General features: G+C 45.2%; 1 protein-coding gene across 4 annotated transcripts in view; it reads right to left on the bottom strand.

Moving 5' to 3' along the window:
- The window catches only part of LOC106560708 (sex comb on midleg-like protein 2), a 45121-nt gene that overhangs the window by 9371 nt on the left and 16058 nt on the right, over positions 1-19692 (bottom strand). For all 4 annotated transcript variants that reach the window (XM_014123867.3, XM_045687246.2, XM_045687247.2 and 1 more), the window contains 3 exons: positions 17859-17947; positions 9613-9856; positions 2785-3159 (listed from right to left, as the gene is read on the bottom strand). In XM_014123867.3, the coding sequence (XP_013979342.3) occupies positions 2785-3159; positions 9613-9856; positions 17859-17947 (708 nt within the window). The remainder of the gene's footprint in view (positions 1-2784; positions 3160-9612; positions 9857-17858; positions 17948-19692) is intronic.

Raw genomic sequence — 19692 nt, 5'->3', positions numbered from 1 at the left:
GGCGGTTTTGGAGCAGTGGCTTCTTCCTTGCTAAGCAGCCTTTCAGGTTATGTCGATATAGGACTCGTTTTACTGTGGATATAGATACTTTTGTACCGTTTCCTCCAGCATCTTCACAAGGTCCTTTGCAGTTATTCTGGGATTGATTTGACCTCTTCGCTCCAAAGTATGTTCATCTCTAGGAGACAGAACGCGTCTCCTTCCCGAGTGGTATGACGGCTGCGTGGTCCCATGGTGTTTATACTTGCGTACTATTGTTTGTACAGCTGAACGTGGTACCTTCAAGCGTTTGGAAATTGCTCCCAAGGATGAACCAGACTTGTGGAGGAATACAATTTTTTTTTCTGAGGTCTTGGCTGATTTCTTTTGATTTTCCCATGATGTCAAGCAAAGAGGCACTGAGTTTGAAGGTAGGCCTTGAAATACATCCACAGGTACACCTCCAATTGACTCAAATTATGTCAATTAGCCTATCAGAAGCTTCTAAAGCCATGACATCATTTTCTCGAATTTTCCAGGCTGTTTAAAAGGCACAATCAACTTAGTGTATGTAAACTTCTGACCCACTGGAATTGTGATACAGTGAATTATAAGTGAAATAATCTGTCTGTAAATAATTGTTGGAAAAATTACTTGTGTCATGCACAATGTAGATGTCCTAACCGACTTGCCAAAACTATAATTTGTTAACAAGAAATTTGTGGAGTGGTTGAAAAACGAGTTTTAATGACTCCAACCTAAGTGTATGTAAAGTTCCAACTTAACTGTAGGACTAAGATTGAGTCGCACGACACCGGCTCCGAAGGTCAACGCATGTGGCAGGGCTTGCAAACTATTACAGACTGCAAAGGGAATCACAGCCCGAGCTGCCCAGAGCCTACCAGACCAGCTAAATGACTTCTATGCTCGCTTCGAGGCAAGTAACACAAACATAAATGAGAGCATCAGCTGTTGCTCTCCGTAGCCGACGTGATTAAGACCTTTAAACAGGTCAACATTCACAAGGCCGCAGGGCCAGACGGATTACCAGGACGTGTACTCTGAGCATGCCCTGACCAAGTGACGAGTGTCTTCACTGACATTTTGAACCTCTCCCTGACTGAGTCTGTGATACCAACATGTTTCAAGCAGACTACCATAGTCCCAGTGCTCAAGACTAACACTAAGGTAACCTGCCTGACTCCGACATTTAGATTTACATTTTAGTAATTTAGCAGACGCTCTTATCCAGAGCGACTTACAGTAGTGAATGCATACATTTCATACATTTTTTTTTTCTTCGTACTGGCCCCCGGTGGGAATCGAACCCACAACCCTGGTGATGCAAACACCATGCTCTACCAACTGAGCCACACGGGACATGTGGCCGTGTACTCATGTCGGTAGTATTGAAGTGATTTGAAAGGCTGGTCATGGCTCACATCAACACCATTATCCCAGAAACCCTAGACCCACTCCAATTTGCACACCACCCCAACAGATCCACAGATGATGCAATCTCTATTGCACTCCACACTGCCCTTTCCCACCTGGACTAAAGGAACACTTACATGAGAATGCTGTTCATTGACTACAGCTCAGCGTTCAACACCATAGTACCCTCAAAGCTCATCACTAAGCTAAGAACCCTGAGACTAAACACATCCCTCTGCAATTGGATCCTGGACTTCCTGAGAGGGCGCCACCAGGTGGTAAGGGTAGGTAACTACCCATCTGCCACGCTGATCCTCAACACAAGTTCCCATCAGGGGTGCGTGCCTAGTCCCTTCCTGTACTCCCTGTTCACCCACGACTGCGTGGCCAAGCACGACTCTGATACCATCATTAGTGGTAGGACCTGATCACCGACAACGATGAGACAGCCTATAGGGAAGAGGTCAGAGACCTGGCAGTGTGGTGCCAGAACAACAACCTCTCAATGTGAGCAAGACAAAGGAGCTGATCGTGGACTACAGGAAAAGGCAGGCCGAACAGGCCCCCATTAACATCGACGGGGCTGTAGTGGATCGGGTCGAGAGTTTCAAGTTCCTTGGTGTCCACATCACCAACAAACTATCATGGTCCAAACACACCATGACACTTGTGAAAAAGGGCACGACAACACCTTTTCCCCCTCAGGAGACTGAAAAGATTTGGCATTGCTCCCCAGATCCTCAAAAAGTTTACAGCTGCACCATCGAGAGCATCCTGACCAGTTGCCTCCCCGCCTGGTATGGCAGCTGCTCTGCATCTGACCGTAAGGCGCTACAGAGGGTAACGCGTACGGCCCAGTACATCACTGGGGCCAAGCTTCCTGACATCCAGGACCTATATACTAAGCGGTGTCACAAAACATTGTCAAAGACTCCAGCCACCCTAGTCATAGATGGTACCGACGCGCTAAGTCTAGGTACAAAAGGCTCCTTAACAGCTTCTACTCCCCACCTCTTGTTTTTACACTGCTGCTACTGTCTGTTTATTATCTATACATAGTCACTTTACCCCTACCTACATGTACACTGCTGCTACTGTCTGTTTATTATCTATACATAGTCACTTTATTTGATTGATCAATAAATTAACACTGTTTAGTGCTAACAGTAATTTAATACAGGAAACAGAGGTACGTTTCTAGGTGTGTGGTTTGTTGGTATTATGAGGGAGGTGATTGGTGTAATATAAGGTTAGAGAGGTGGGCTGCAGCTGGCTAGAGAGGTGGGCTGCAGCTGGCTAGAGAGGTGGGCTGCAGCTGGCTAGAGAGGTAGGCTGCAGCTGGCTAGAGAGGTGGGCTGTCGTCAAGTTTACCTGTCGAGACCACAGAGCTGAAGCAGTCCTGTTGACCCCCTGACAGCTTGGCATCCGCAGCATCTGAAGACACAACGTTCTGGAGCACCTTGGGCTTCCTCTTGCTGCCAGGTTTAGGGCCTCTCTTCTTGTGAGGCCTGGGAGCCAGGTGTGAGTTAGAGGTTGGAGCAGTGCCGTTCTGAGCTGCAGCTTCCTCAGCTACAGCCTTCAGCAGGGCGATGGTCTCACTCTTGGGGCGCCGCCCCCGCACCCCCTTCCTAACAGGCAGCGGAGGCAGGGGGTTGGGAAGCCGGAAGGGAGCAGGAATGGATCGACGGCTAGGCTTGGAGGGGATGTGGGCTGGTGTTATGACATGCAGGTTCTTTGGCAGGTTGACTGGAAAAACAACAGAGGGATTATAACATTTCAGTGCTACGGACATGGAGGATTACGCTGGACTACAGCCTCTACACTGGCAGACAGAGGAGGATTACGCTGGACTACAGCCTCTACACTGGCAGACAGAGGAGGATTACGCTGGACTACAGCCTCTACACTGGCAGACAGAGGAGGATTACGCTGGACTACAGCCTCTACACTGGCAGACAGAGGAGGATTACGCTGGGCTACAGCCTCTACACTGGCAGACAGAGGAGGATTACGCTGGGCTACAGCCTCTACACTGGCAGAGAGAGGAGGATTACGCTGGGCTACAGCCTCTACACTGGCAGAGAGGAGGATTACGCTGGACTACAGCCTCTACACTGGCAGAGAGAGGAGGATTACGCTGGACTACAGCCTCTACACTGGCAGAGAGAGGAGGATTACGCTGGACTACAGCCTCTACACTGGCAGAGAGAGGAGGATTACGCTGGACTACAGCCTCTACACTGGCAGAGAGAGGAGGATTACGCTGGACTACAGCCTCTACACTGGCAGAGAGAGGAGGATTACGCTGGACTACAGCCTCTACACTGGCAGAGAGAGGAGGATTACGCTGGACTACAGCCTCTACACTGGCAGAGAGAGGAGGATTACGCTGGACTACAGCCTCTACACTGGCAGAGAGAGGAGGATTACGCTGGACTACAGCCTCTACACTGGCAGAGAGAGGAGGATTACGCTGGACTACAGCCTCTACACTGGCAGAGAGAGGAGGATTACGCTGGACTACAGCCTCTACACTGGCAGAGAGAGGAGGATTACGCTGGACTACAACCTCTACACTGGCAGAGAGAGGAGGATTACGCTGGACTACAGCCTCTACACTGGCAGAGAGAGGAGGATTACGCTGGACTACAGCCTCTACACTGGCAGAGAGAGGAGGATTACGCTGGACTACAGCCTCTACACTGGCAGAGAGAGGAGGATTACGCTGGACTACAGCCTCTACACTGGCAGAGAGAGGAGGATTACGCTGGACTACAGCCTCTACACTGGCAGAGAGAGGAGGATTACGCTGGACTACAGCCTCTACACTGGCAGAGAGAGGAGGATTACGCTGGACTACAGCCTCTACACTGGCAGACAGAGGAGGATTACGCTGGACTACAGCCTCTACACTGGCAGACAGAGGAGGATTACGCTGGACTACAGCCTCTACACTGGCTGACAGAGGAGGATTACGCTGGACTGCAGCCTCTACACTGGCTGACAGAGGAGGATTACGCTGGACTGCAGCCTCTACACTGGCTGACAGAGGAGGATTACGCTGGACTGCAGCCTCTACACTGGCTGACAGAGGAGGATTACGCTGGACTGCAGCCTCTACACTGGCTGACAGAGGAGGATTACGCTGGACTGCAGCCTCTACACTGGCTGACAGAGGAGGATTACGCTGGACTACAGCCTCTACACTGGCTGACAGAGGAGGATTACGCTGGACTACAGCCTCTACACTGGCTGACAGAGGAGGATTACGCTGGACTACAGCCTCTACACTGGCTGACAGAGGAGGATTACGCTGGACTACAGCCTCTACACTGGCTGACAGAGGAGGATTACGCTGGACTACAGCCTCTACACTGGCTGACAGAGGAGGATTACGCTGGACTACAGCCTCTACACTGGCTGACAGAGGAGGATTACGCTGGGCTACAGCCTCTACACTGGCTGACAGAGGAGGATTACGCTGGGCTACAGCCTCTACACTGGCTGACAGAAGAGGATTACGCTGGACTACAGCCTCTACACTGGCTGACAGAGGAGGATTACGCTGGGCTACAGCCTCTACACTGGCTGACAGAGGAGGATTACGCTGGGCTACAGCCTCTACACTGGCTGACAGAGGAGGATTACGCTGGGCTACAGCCTCTACACTGGCTGACAGAGGAGGATTACGCTGGGCTACAGCCTCTACACTGGCTGACAGAGGAGGATTACGCTGGGCTACAGCCTCTACACTGACAGAGGAGGATTACGCTGGGCTACAGCCTCTACACTGACAGAGGAGGATTACGCTGGGCTACAGCCTCTACACTGACAGAGGAGGATTACGCTGGGCTACAGCCTCTACACTGACAGAGGAGGATTACGCTGGGCTACAGCCTCTACACTGACAGAGGAGGATTACGCTGGGCTACAGCCTCTACACTGACAGAGGAGGATTACGCTGGGCTACAGCCTCTACACTGACAGAGGAGGATTACACTGGACTACAGTCTCTACACTGGCTGAGCGAGGATTACGCTGGACTACAGCCTCTACACTGGCTGACAGAAGAGGATTACGCTGGACTACAGCCTCTACACTGGCTGACAGAAGAGGATTACGCTGGACTACAGCCTCTACACTGGCTGAGAGAGGATTACGGAGGACTACAGCCTCTACACTGGCTGAGAGGACAGGAGGATTACGCTGCACTACAGCCTCTACACTGGCTGACAGAGGAGGATTACGCTGGGCTACAGCCTCTACACTGACAGAGGAGGATTACGATGGGCTACATGTCTACACTGACAGAGAGGCCAGGAGGATTACGCAGGGCTACAGCCTCTACACTGGCTGAGAGACGTATGTGGCAGGGTCTACAGGAAATCACGCACAACAAAAAGAAAACCAGCCACATCACCGACACCGACGTCATGCTTCCAGACAAACATTACACCTTTTTTGCCCACTTTGAGGATAATAGTGCCACTGTCGAGGCCCACTAACAAGGACTGCGACCCCCCCACCTCTTTCCCTGTGGCCGACGTGAGTAAAACATTTAAACGTGTAAACCCTCGCAAGGCTGCTGGCTCAGACGGCATCCCTAGCTGCGTCCTCAGAGCATCCCAGTCTGCTGTCCTCACATGCTTCAAGATGGCCACCATTGATCCTTTACCCAAAAAGGCAAAGGTAACTGAACTAAATAACTATCGCCCCGTAGCACTCACTTCTGTCATCATGAAGTGCTTTGAGAGACTAATCAAGGATCATATCACCTCCACCTTACCGGCCACCCTAGAACCACTTCAGTTTGCATACCACCCCATCAGGTTCACAGAAGATGCAATCACCATCACACTGCCCTATCACATCTGGACAAGAGGAACACCTATGTAAGAATGCTGTTCATTGACTACAGCTCAGCATTCAACACCATAGTACCCTCCAAGCTCATCAAACCCACCCTGTGCAAATGGGTCCTGGACTTTCTGATGGGCAGCCACCAGGTGACGAAGGTAGGAAACATCTCCACTTCGCTGATCCTCAACACTGGGGCCCCACAAGGGTGCGTGCTCAGCCCCTCCTGTACTCCCTGTTCACCCATGACTGCATGGCCATGCACGCCTCCAGCTCAATTATCAAGTTTGCCGACGACAACAGTGGTGGACTTGATTACCAACAACGACGAGACCACCTACAGGGAGGAGGTGAGGGCCCTCGGAGTGTGGTGTCAGGAAAACAACTTCTCACTCAACATCAACAAAACAAAGGAGTTGATCGTGGACTTCAGGAAACAGCAGAGGGAGCATCCCCCTATCCACATCGACGGGACCATAGTGGATAAGGTGGAAAGTTGTAAGTTCCTTGGCATACAAATCACAGACAAACTGAAATGGTCCACCCACCCGCATCCCCCCGCAACAACGCTTCTTCAACCTCAGGAGGCTGAAGAAATTTGGCTTGTCACCTAAAACCCTGACAAACTTTAACAGCTGCACAATCGAGAGGATTTTATTGATCTGTATCACTGGTACGGCAACTGCACCGCCCTCAACCTCAAGGCTCTCCAGAGGGTGGTGCAGTCTGCACCACGCATCACCGGGGGCACACTGCCTACCCTCCAGGACACTTACAGCACCCGATGTCACAGGAAGGCCAAAAAGATCATCAAGGACAACCACCCGAGCCACTGCCTTTTCACACCGCTACCATCCAGAAGTTTTTTTCGCAACTTGTTTTGTACATAACGTTGATGCTACCATCTCCTATGACCGAAAAGAGCTTCTAAACATCAGAACTGGGATTGCTCACCTCAAACTGGACAAATAATTATTTGCGAGGGATATACTGTTGACACCTGACCAGGCCCTGATCCCCGAGATTGAGGCAAAAGATCAGGATGCTTTGTGAGGACCAGGCAACGAGTGGCTAATCTGCCCGTGCCCTCCGTTCTGCAGCTAACGTTCAATCGCTAGAAAATAAATGGGATGAACTGAAAGCATGTATATCCTACCAACGGGACATTAAAAATAAATATTTTCTGCTTCAACGAGTTGTGGATGAACGACGACATTAAGAACATAGAGCTGGCGAGTTATACACTGCAGCGGCAAGACAGAACAGCAGCTATGCATTTATGTAAACAACAGCTGGAGCACGATATCTAAGGAAGTCTCAAAGTTTTGCTCGCCTGAGGGTCTTATGATAAGCTGTAGACCACACTATTATCCAGAGAGTTTATCTGTATTTTCGTAGCTGTCTACATACCACCACAAAGCGAGGTTGGAAGTAAAACCGCACTAAATGAGCTGTATTCCGCCATAAGCAAACAGGAAAACGCTCATCCAGAGGCGGCATTCCTAGTGGCCGGTGACTTTAATGCAGGGAAACTCAAAATCAGTTTTACCAAATTTCTATCAACATGTTAAACGTGCAACCAAAATTCTAGACCACCTCTACTCCACACACAGACGCATACAAAGCTCTCCCTCGTCCTCCATTTGTCAAATATGATAATAACTATATCCTCCTGATTCCTGCTTACAAGCAAAAGCAGGAAGCACCAGTGACTCAGTCTATGAAAAAGTGGTCAGATGAAGCAGATGCTAAACTACAGGACTGTTTTGATAGCACAAACTGGAATATGTTCCGGGATTCTTCCGATGGCATTGAGAAGTACACCACATCAGTCACTGGCTTCATCAATAAGTGCATCGAGGACGTCGTCCCCACAGTAACTGTACGTACATACCCCAACCAGAAGCCATAGAGTACAGGCAACATTCGCACTGAGCTTAAGGGTAGAACTGCCGCTTTCAAGGAGCAGAACTCTAACCCGGAAGCTTATAAGAAATCCCGCTATGCCCTCCGACGAACCATCAAACAGGGAAAGAATCAATACAGGACTTAGATAGAATCGTACTTCACCGACTCTGACGCTCGTCGGATGTGGCAGGGCTTGCAAACTATTACAGACTACAAAGGGTAGCACAGCTGAGACACACCCAGTGACACGAGCCTACCAGACAAGCTAAATAAGTTCTATGCTTGCTTCGAGGCAAGTAACACTGAAACATGCATGAGAGCACCAACTGTTCCAGTTGACTGTGTGATCACGCTCGCCGTAGCCGATGTGACTAAGACCTTTAAACAGGTCAACATTCACAAGGCAGCAGGGCCAGGCGGATTACCAGGACATGTACTTCGAGCATGCGCTGACCAACTGGCAAGTGTCTTCACTGACATTTTCAACCTCTCCCTGACCGAGTCTGTAATACCAATATGTTTCAAGCAGACCACCTTAGTCCCTGTGCCCAAGAACACTAAAGTATCTCCTTGGTTCCCAGGTTTGAACACTAAGACTGCTGCTACCAGACTAATGGTCTGAACATTAAGACTGGAGACCCATAGAGAACTGCTGCTACCAGACTAATGGTTTGAACACTAAGACTGGAGACCCATAGAGAACTGCTGCTACCAGACTAATGGTTTGAACACTAAGACTAGAGACCCATAGAGAACTGCTGCTACCAGACTAATGGTTTGAACACTAAGACTGGAGACCCATAGAGAACTGCTGCTACTAGACTAATGGTTTGAACACTAGCTAATACAACAGAATTAAATTGACCCGTGATTCTTCATCCTGGTCCAAGGAATCCAAAGGGGAGCACTCCACACCTAATTTACCTAATCAACTCATCAAAACTTTGATTAGTGGAATCAGGGGCATATTCACTAGGAACCAAACAAAAACAAACGGCACGTGATGGGGAGGGACCTACCTGAATTTGTCCAACAGAAACGCTTCTTTGCTTGCAAAACATTTTGCTATGGTCTGTACTAATGAATATATCCCAGGTGTGTAGTGCTTTGGGTCCCCAGGACCAGGATGAAGAATTACTGGGCTAAACAATCGATGAGGATTACAGACTAGTGTGGACGAGATCTGTAATTAATGTCATAACAATGAAGTGTAGACTATGAAGCAGACCTGTAACACCCCCTAGAAGAGGACAAGTGGATTACCTACTACACTTTGGAAATATGTTGATTTAATAACTCTTTCATGCGTCATCCTCTGGAAAGTCTTTGTACTTTTACATTGTTTTAAACTGTTTAAGTTTTTTGTTCCACCAAAATCAATCAATAAATCCATCAACCAACCAATGACCAGGATGAAGACAGGACTCCACTCACCACTGTTGCCAGGCTTCTGCAGGCTGTGTTTGGTAACGGAGCACCATCCAACAGGGAAGAGATCTCTGGAGTGGTGTTGACACCAGTAGTCAAACGCCCCCCTCCACCCGTCAAACATCACAAACACTTCCCCCCCCTTCACCTCTCCGATGGTAGCAGGGCAGATGAGGTAGGGGTTCTTCTTATCTACTGCTTCCAGCTTCATCCCTGGCTTAAAGTTATTCTGGGACAGCGGTGGAGGCTCCTACACACACACACACACACACAGAGAGAGAGAGAGAGAGAGAGAAAAACACAATGACACACACAACGAAACACACCGACACACACACAATGACACACACAACGACACAACGACACACACAGACACACACAGACACAACGACACACACAGACACAACGACACACACAGACACACACAGACACAACGACACACACAATGACACAACGACACACACAATGACACAACGACACACACAATGACACAACGACACACACAATGACACAACGACACACACACAGACACAACGACACACACACAGACACAATGACACACACAGACACAATGACACACACAGACACAATGACACACACAACGACACACACAGACACAATGACACACACAGACACAACGACACACACAGACACAACGACACACACAGACACAACGACACACACAGACACAACGACACACACAGACACAATGACACACAGACACAATGACACACTGACACACAGACACAATGACACACACAGACACAATGACACACAGTGACACAATGACACAGTGACACACACACAGACACAGTGACACACACACACACACACACACACACACACACACACACACACACACACACACACAACAAAATGACAGAGACAGAGACACACACACAACGACACACACAACGACACGAGTTGATGGGCTTGAAGTCATAAACAGCGCAATGCTTAACCTGTCTGGGCTAGGGGGCAGTATTTTCACGGCCGGATAAAAAAACGTAACCGATTTAAACTGGTTACTACTCTTGCCCAGAAACGAGAATATGCATATTATTAGTAGATTTTGATAGAAAACACTGAAGTTTCTAAAACTGTTTGAATGGTGTCTATGAGTATAACAGCACTCATATGGCAGGCAAAAACCTGAGAAAATTCCAAGCAGGAAGTGGCCTGTGTGAGAATTTGTAGTTCTCCTTTTGCTTCTCTATCAAAACTACAGGATCTGTGGGGTTACATAACACTTTAAGGCTTCCATTGGCTCTCTAAAGCCTTCAGAAACCAGATTGAGGCATCTCCTGTCTCTGGGCAGAGTATGGTAGCTCAGTTTGTCATTATTTGGAACAAAAACAAAATTTCTTGTGGAAGTAGCAGTCCTGGGAGTGCATTCTGACGAAGAACAGCAAAGGTAATAACATTTTTCTAATACTAATTCTGAGTTTAGTGTGCCCCGAACATGGCGGGTGTCAAATTAGCTAGCCGTGATGGCTGAGCCATGTACTCAGAATATTGCAAAATGTGCTTTCGCCGAAAAGCTATTTTAAAATCTGACATAGCGATTGCATAAAGGAGTTCTGTATCTATAATTCTTAAAATAATTGTTATGTATTTTGTCAACGTTTATCATAAGTAATTTTGTAAATTCACTGTAATGCATGTTCTGAACATCACACGCCAATGTAAAAAGCTGTTTTTGGATATAAATATGAACTTGATTGAACAAAACATACATGTATTGTATAACATAATGTCCTAGGAGTGTCATCTGATGAAGATCATCAAAGGTTAGTGCTGCATTTAGCTGTGTTTTGGGTTTTTGTGACATATATGCTTGCTTGAAAAATGTCTGTGTGGTTATTTGTGTCTATGTACTCTCCTAACATAATCTAGTGTTTTGCTTTCGCTGTAAAGCCTTTTTGAAAATCGGACAATGTGGTTAGATTAACGAGAGTCTTATCTTTCAATTGGTGTAAAATAGTCGTATGTTTGAAATATTGAAATTATTGCATTTTTGAGGTTTTTGTATTTTGCGCCACGCTCTTCCACTGGCTGTTGAATAGAGTGGGACGCTAACGTCCTACCTAGCCCAGACAGGTTAAAGCATTGCGAAGAGCTGCTGAAAGTCCTGTTTGAATGAATGCTTACGAGCCTGCTGGTGCCTACCAACGTTCAGTCAGACTGCTCCATCAAATATCAAATCATAGACTTAATTATAATATAATAAACACACAGAAATACGAGCCTTAGGTCATTAATATGGTCGAATCCGGAAACTATCATCTCGAAAACAAAAAAAAGTTTATTCTTTCAGTGAAATACGGAACTGTTCCGTATTTTATCTAACGGGTGGCATCCCTAAGTCTAAATATTCCTGTTACATTGCACAACCTTCAATGTTATGTCATAATTACGTAAAATTCTGGCAAATTAGTTCGCAACGAGCCAGGCGGCCCAAACTGTTGCATATACCCTGACTGCGTGCAATGAACGCAAGAGAAGTGACACAATTTCACCTGGTTAATATAGCCTGCTAACCTGGATTTCTTTTAGCTAAATATGCAGGTTTAAAAATATATACACTTCTGTGTATTGATTTTAAGAAAGGCATTGATGTTTATGGTTAGGTACAGTCGTGCAACGATTGTGGTTCTTTCGCAAATGCGCTTTTGTTAAATCATCCCTCGTTTGGCAAAGTTGGCTGTCTTTGTTAGGAAGAAATAGTCTTCACAGTTCGCAACGAGCCAGGCGGCCCAAACTGCTGCATATACCCTGACTCTGTTGCAAGAGAAGTGACACATTTTCCCTAGTTAAAAGAAATTCATGTTAGCAGGCAATATTAACTAAATATGCAGGTTTAAAAATATATACTTGTGTATTGATTTTAAGAAAGGCATTGATGTTTATGGTTAGATACACGTTGGAGCAACGACAGTCCTTTTTCGCGAATGCGCACCGCATCGATTATATGCACCGCATCGATTATATGCAACGCAGGACAGGCTAGATAAACTAGTAATATCATCAACCATGTGTAGTTAACTAGTGATTATGATTTATTGATTGTTTTTTATAAGATAAGTTTAATGCTAGCTAGGAACTTACCTTGGCTTCTTACTGCATTCGCGTAACAGGCAGACTCCTCGTGGAGTGCAATGTAAAGCAGGTGGTTAGAGCGTTGGACTAGTTAACCGTAAGGTTGCAAGATTTAATCCCCAAGCTGACAAGGTAAAAATCTGTCGTTCTGCCCCTGAACAAGGCAGTTAACCCACCGTTCCTAGGCTGTCATTGAAAATAAGAATATGTTCTTAACCGACTTGCCTAGTTAAATAAAAGGTCAAAATAAATAAAAAATAAATAAAATAAAAATCGGCCAAATCGGTGTCCAAAAATACTGATTTCTGATTGTTATGGAAACTTGAAATCGGCCCTAATTAATCGGCCATTCCGATTAATCGGTCGACCTCTAACAGAGACACAATGACGCACACACACAACGACACACACAGACACACACAGACAGACAACACACACAGACACAACGGCACAGACACAACGCACACACACACAGACAGAGACGCACACACACACACACAATGCCACGACGACACACACACACACACACACACTGCCACGACGACACACCCAGAGACACGACGACACACCCAGAGACACGACGACACACCCAGAGACACGACGACACACCCAGAGACACCCAGAGACACGACGACACACCCAGAGACACGACGACAGAGACACAGACAATGACAGAGACACACAATGACAGACACACACAATGACACAGAGACACACTCTCAAAGCGGATACTTTGTTCGGACTTCCACCCTGTACATGGGATCTAATCCCAGAGGCCCGACCCAAAACAACGCGGTCGCCGCAGGAGAGGCAGACAGAGCGGCCTACTGGTCAGACTTAGAAGGCGAGCACACCACCCACCACTTCCGATTATACTACTCGCCAATGTCCAATCTCTAGACAACAAGGTGGACGAAATTATGGCACGAGTTGCCTTCCAGAGAGACATCAGAGATTGTAACATTCTCTGTTTCACAGAAACATGGCTCACTCGGGATATGTTGTCAGAGTCAGTACAACCACCCGGTTTCTTCACGCATCGCGCCGACAGACACAAACATCTCTCTGGTAAGAAGGGCGGGGGTGTATGCCTTATGATTAACCTCTATGGGCTAGGTGGGACGCTAGCGTGCCACCCGTGGTGCACTCCATCAACAGCAGGTGCATTTCAAGAGCGGCAAATTTGAATCCAAATAAATGTCAAAATTCAAATTTTTCAAAAATACAACTATTTTACACCATTTGAAAGATAAACATCTCCTTAATCTAACCACGTTTTACGATTTCAAAAAGGTTTTACGGCGAAAGCATAAATTTAGAGTATGTTAGGACAGTACATTTACAAGAGTTGTGTGTAATGTTTTGTCAAGTCAAAGACAGGGTCACCAAAACCATAAAACCAGCTAAAATGATGCACTAACCTTTTACAATCTCCATCAGATGACACTCCTAGGACATTATGTTAGACAATGCATGCATTTTTAGTTCTATCAAGTTCATATTTATATCCAAAAACAGCGTTTTACTATGGCATTGATGTTGAGGAAATCGTTTCCCTCCAATAACCGGCAGTCAAGTCAGCGTCACAAATTAAATAATTAAAATTAGAAAACATTGGTAAAATATTATATTGTCATTTAAAGAATTATAGATTTACATCTCTTGAACGCAATCAACTTGCCAGATTTAAAAATAACCTTACTGGGAAATCACACTTTGCAATAATCTGAGCACTGCGCCCAGAAAAATACGCGTTGCGATACAGACTAGACGTCATGTTGGGGAGATCTAAAATCGAAAATACTATGTAAATAATCCATTACCTTTGATTCTCTTCATCAGATGTCACTTCCAGGTATCACAGGTCCATAACGAATGTAGTTTTGTTCAAAAAAGCTCATCATTTATGTCCACAAATCTCCGTCTTGTTAGCACATGATCTAAGCCAGCCGGACTTCTCGTCATGAACGAGGGGAAAAAATATATTTCCGTTCGTTCAAACATGTCAAACGTTGTATAGCATAAATCATTAGGGCCTTTTTTAACCAGAACATGAATAATATTCAAGGTGGACGAATGCATACTCTTTTATAACGTATTGGAACGAGGGTACCCAACATGAACTCGCGCGCCAGGTGTCTAATGGGACATCATCGTTCCATGGCTCTTGTTCGGTCAGATCTCCCTCCAGAAGACTCAAAACACTTTGTAAAGGCTGGTGACATCTAGTGGAAGCAATAGGAAGTGCCAAAATATTCCTCAGCCCCTGTGTTTTTCAATGGGATAGGTTTAAAGTCAATACAACACATCAGGTATCCACTTCCTGTCAGAAAATGTCTCAGGGTTTTGCCTGCCAAATGAGTACTGTTATACTCACAGACACCATTCAAACAGTTTTAGAAACTTTAGAGTGTTTTCTATCCATATATAATAAGTATATGCATATTCTAGTTACTGGGTAGGATTAGTAACCAGATTAAATCGGGTACATTTTTTTTATCCAGACGTGCAAATGCTGCCCCCTAGCCCTAACAGGTTAATGACTCATGGTGTAATCATAACAACATACAGGAACTCAAGTCCTTTTGTTCACCTGACCTAGAATTCCTTACAATCAAATGCTGACCGCATTATCTCCCAAGAGAATTCTCTTCGATTATAGTCAGTCTGACCATGACTCCATTTTGTTGCTCCCATCCTATAGGCCGAAACTAAAACAGGAAACACCCGTGCTCAGGTCTATCCAATGCTGGTCTGACCAATCAGATTCCATGCTTCAAGATTGCGTCGATCATGTGAACTGGGATATGTTCCAGGTAGCCTCAGACAATATCATTGATGTATACGCTGATTCGGTAAGCGAGTTTATTCGCAAGTGCATTAGAGATATTGTACCCACTGTGACTATTAAAACCATCCCTAACCAGAAACCGTGGAACGATGGCATCATTCGCGCAAAACTGAAAGCGCAAACCACCACTTTCAATCATGGCAAGGCGACTGGAAATATGACCGAATACAAACAGTGTAGTTATTCCCTCCGCAAGGCAATCAAACAAGCAAAGCATCAGTATAGAGACAAAGTAGAGTCACAATTCAACAGCTCAAAAACGAGTATGTGGCAGGGTCTACAGTCAATAAGATTTACAAAAAGAAAACCAGCCCCGTCGCAGACATCGTTTTGCTCCCAGACAAACTAAACAACATGGCCAATGTGAGTAAAACATTTAAACGTGTTAACCCTCACAAGGCTTAACCCTCACAAGGCTTCTGACTCTTCATTTGGAAGAGTCAGCTTTTTAAACCAACATGGCTCAGTTTAAATTGTTTTTACATTGTAGTAAAACAAAATCTCATTTGACAGCATCCCTAGCCACGTCCTCAGAGCATGCGCAGACCAGCTGGCTGGTGTGTTTACGGATATATTCAATCAATCCCTATCGCAGTCTGCTGTCCCCACATGCTTCAAGATGGACACCATTGTTCCTGTTTCCAAGAAAGCTAAGGTAACTGAACTAAATGACCATCACTCTGTAGCACTCACTTCTATCATCATGAAGTGTTTTGAGAGACAATTTTTATTTTATTTAACCTTCAAAGAGGCAAGTCAATTAAGAACACATTCTTAATTACAATGACGGCCTAGGAACAGTGGGTTAACTGCCTTGTTCAGGGCCAGAATGACAGATTTTTACCTTGTCAGCTCAGGGATTTGATCTAGCAACCTTTCGGTTACTGGCCCAACACTAACCACTAGGCTACCTGCCGCCCCAGACTAGTCAAGGATCATATCACCGCCACACTACCTGATACCCTAGACCCACTCCAATTTGATTAACGCCCCAATACGTCCACAGACGACGCAATCGCCATCACCCTGCCCTATCCCATCTGGACAAGATGAATACCTATGTAAGAATGCTGTCAGGAATGCCATACCATGGTTGCCCTTAGTTTGAAGATGTAATCCGGAGACAGGTGTTTTCTCCATCTCTTTAGCTATCAGATTAATTCCACTGATTTCAAAACTTGATCCTCCAGAAAATGGAGAGCAACACGTATGCAGCTCCACTACACAATACATTTTTTATAAAGCCGCTTTCGACAGGATTAGCAACACAAGACTGACGAGCTCAAATAGACAGACACCTTGATCATGGCAGACCAATCCGAACTTCTCTCTCGGCATGTCCAGCCCACTCATCATCTCAACCAATCATGGCTAGTGGGAAGGTTCCCAGCTTTTTCTGTGGCTTAAACAACAAGGCTCGTAATTTAACAATGTTATTCGTATTTAAAGATGGTATACATGTTTGTTATTAAGGCACATGAAAGTTCACGTTTGAGAAGACATTTATGGCCAAAAAACGCATTTTGATAAGAAATATATTTTTTACGCTCAAATGGCTCTCCTGTGACAAACGCCTAGTTTCCTGAAAATCAGGCCACATAAAGAAATCAGTCAATATAAATAAATAAATAAATTAGGTCTGAATCTATGGATTTCACGTGACTGGGCAGGGATGCAGCCATGGGTGAGCATGGGAGGGCATAGACATACCCACTGAGGAGAGAGACCTCAGCCAATCAGGATACATTTTTCCCCACAAAAAGGCTTTATTTCACACAGAAATACTCCTCAGCACCCCCCTACATGATTCCATAGGCTTGATGTCTTCACTATTATTCTACAACGTAGAAAAAAGTAAAAATAAAGAAAACCTCTGGAATGAGTAGGCGTGTCCAAGCTTTTGACTTGTACTGTATATATGAAGGTTTGGGTAACTTTTTAATCTATCTATCTATCTATATATCTATATATATATATATATATATATATATATATATATATATATATATATATATATATATATATATATATATATATATATATATATATATATATATATATATATATATATATATAATTTATTTTTTTAAGGTCTGTATAGCTTTTTAATCTATAAAAAGGTTTGGTACCTATTTAATCTCCACTGAACAAAAATATAAAACGCAACGTGAAGTGTTGGTCCCGAGGTTTTTTTTAACAAGTGACATCAATAAGGGATCATAGCTTTCACCTGGATTCTCCTGGTGATGGAAAGAGCATGTCATGTTTTGTATACTCAGTGTATAGATTAAGGGTTGCGTACCTTTTTAAAAGCAGTAGCCGGGGCCATCTCTGCTCCATTCAGGGTTCTCAGCAGAAACATTGGCCAGGAAGACGCATTCATTCTGAAGCCTGCAGAATACATACAGAACGTTTAAAAAGGCTTCTCCCCACCCAGCCAGCAAGAGGTATCATAGCCCTTCTAAGGACAAAGTTTCTGGCTAGTGTATCAACTGGAAAAGACTTGAAGAAACAACAACAAAAATCCCATGGCTGAGACCTTAAGTGGATCTCAAATCGATTGTCTGAGGCCAAGTTAACCTCCCCTTTCATGTAAAAAAAGTAATGACCATCGTACTTTTAGGGAAAGAGGATCATTTTGTACATGTACTGAACTGCAATCATTTTTATGTAGGACTGAATGAATGAAAATAAAATGCTGTTAAAACAATCTCCAGAAATGAGCCCAATAAAATATTATTAAAAGTGATGTTTAAATTATTTTAACTTATTGGACCATGCATATAGCCTATATTTGTTTTATTTAACCAGGCAAGTCAGTTAAGAACAAATTCTTATTTACAATGACGGCCTACCAAAAGGCAAAAGGCCTCCTGCGGGGACGGGGGCCTGGGATTCAAAAAATAAATATAGGACAAAACACACATCACAACAAGAGAGACAACACTACATGAAGAGAGACCTAAGACAACAACATAACAAGGCAGCAACACATGACAACACAGCATGGTAGCAACACAACAGACCCGGTAGCAGCACAAAACATGGTACAAACATTATTGGGCACAGACAACAGCACAAAGGGTAAGAAGGTAGAGACAACAATACATCACACAAAGCAGCCACAACTGTCAGTAAGTGTCCATGATTGAGTCGTTGAATGAAGAGATGGAGATAAAACTGTCCAGTTTGAGTGTTTGTTGCAGCTCGTTCCAGTCGCTAGCTGCAGCGAACTGAAAAGAGGAGCGACCCAGGGATGTGTGTGCTTTGGGGACCTTTAACAGAATGTGACTGGCAGAACGGGTGTTGGATGTGGAGGATGAGGGCTGCAGTAGATATCTCAGATGGGGGGAGTGAGGACTAAGAGGGTTTTATAAATAAACATCAACCAGTGGTTCTTGTGACGGGTATACAGAGATGACCAGTTTACAGAGGAGTGTAGAGTACAGTGATGTGTCCTATAAGGAGCATTGGTGGCAAATCTCATGGCCAATTGGTAAAGAGCATCCTTACCTGCCGATCTATAAATTATGTCTCCGTAATCTAGCATGGGTAGGATCGTCATCTGAATCAGGGTTAGTTTGGCAGCTGGGGTGAAAGAGGAGCGATTATGGTAGAGGAAACCAAGTCTAGATTTATCTTTAGCCTGCAGCTTTGATATGTGCCCAGAGAACGACAGTGCACCGTCTAGCCATACTCCCAAGTACCTGTATGAGGTGACTACCTCAAGCTCTAACCCCTCAGAGGTAGCAATAACACCTGTGGGGAGAGGGGCATTCTTCTTACCAAACCACATGACCTTTGTTTTGGAGGTGTTCAGAACAAGGTTAAGAGTAGAGAAAGCTTGTCGGACAATAAGAAAGCTTTGTTGTAGAGCATGGGATGGCGTGATTAATGGGGAACCAATTATTTGTCTCCACAATGTCTGTGAGCAAGTCACTGCCTCAGTGAGCTTGTCCAGGAGTGGGATCAAGAGGGGGGTTTACTTGAGATAGTATCAAGAGTTGTCAATTGATTTATGCCATTGGATGAGATGGTGTTTTTGTGCTATGAAGTACCAGGAACGAGATTAGAACCTTGTCATAGGGACCAAACTGAACGATAATTTAAAGCACATGTTATCTGGCTATGGGATA

This window comes from Salmo salar, chromosome 10, assembly GCF_965601325.2.
Source record: "Salmo salar chromosome 10, fSalSal1, whole genome shotgun sequence".
NCBI lineage: Eukaryota > Metazoa > Chordata > Actinopteri > Salmoniformes > Salmonidae > Salmo > Salmo salar.
Note: the sequence above shows the minus strand (reverse complement) of the source record. Positions and strands in the feature narration are given on the sequence as shown.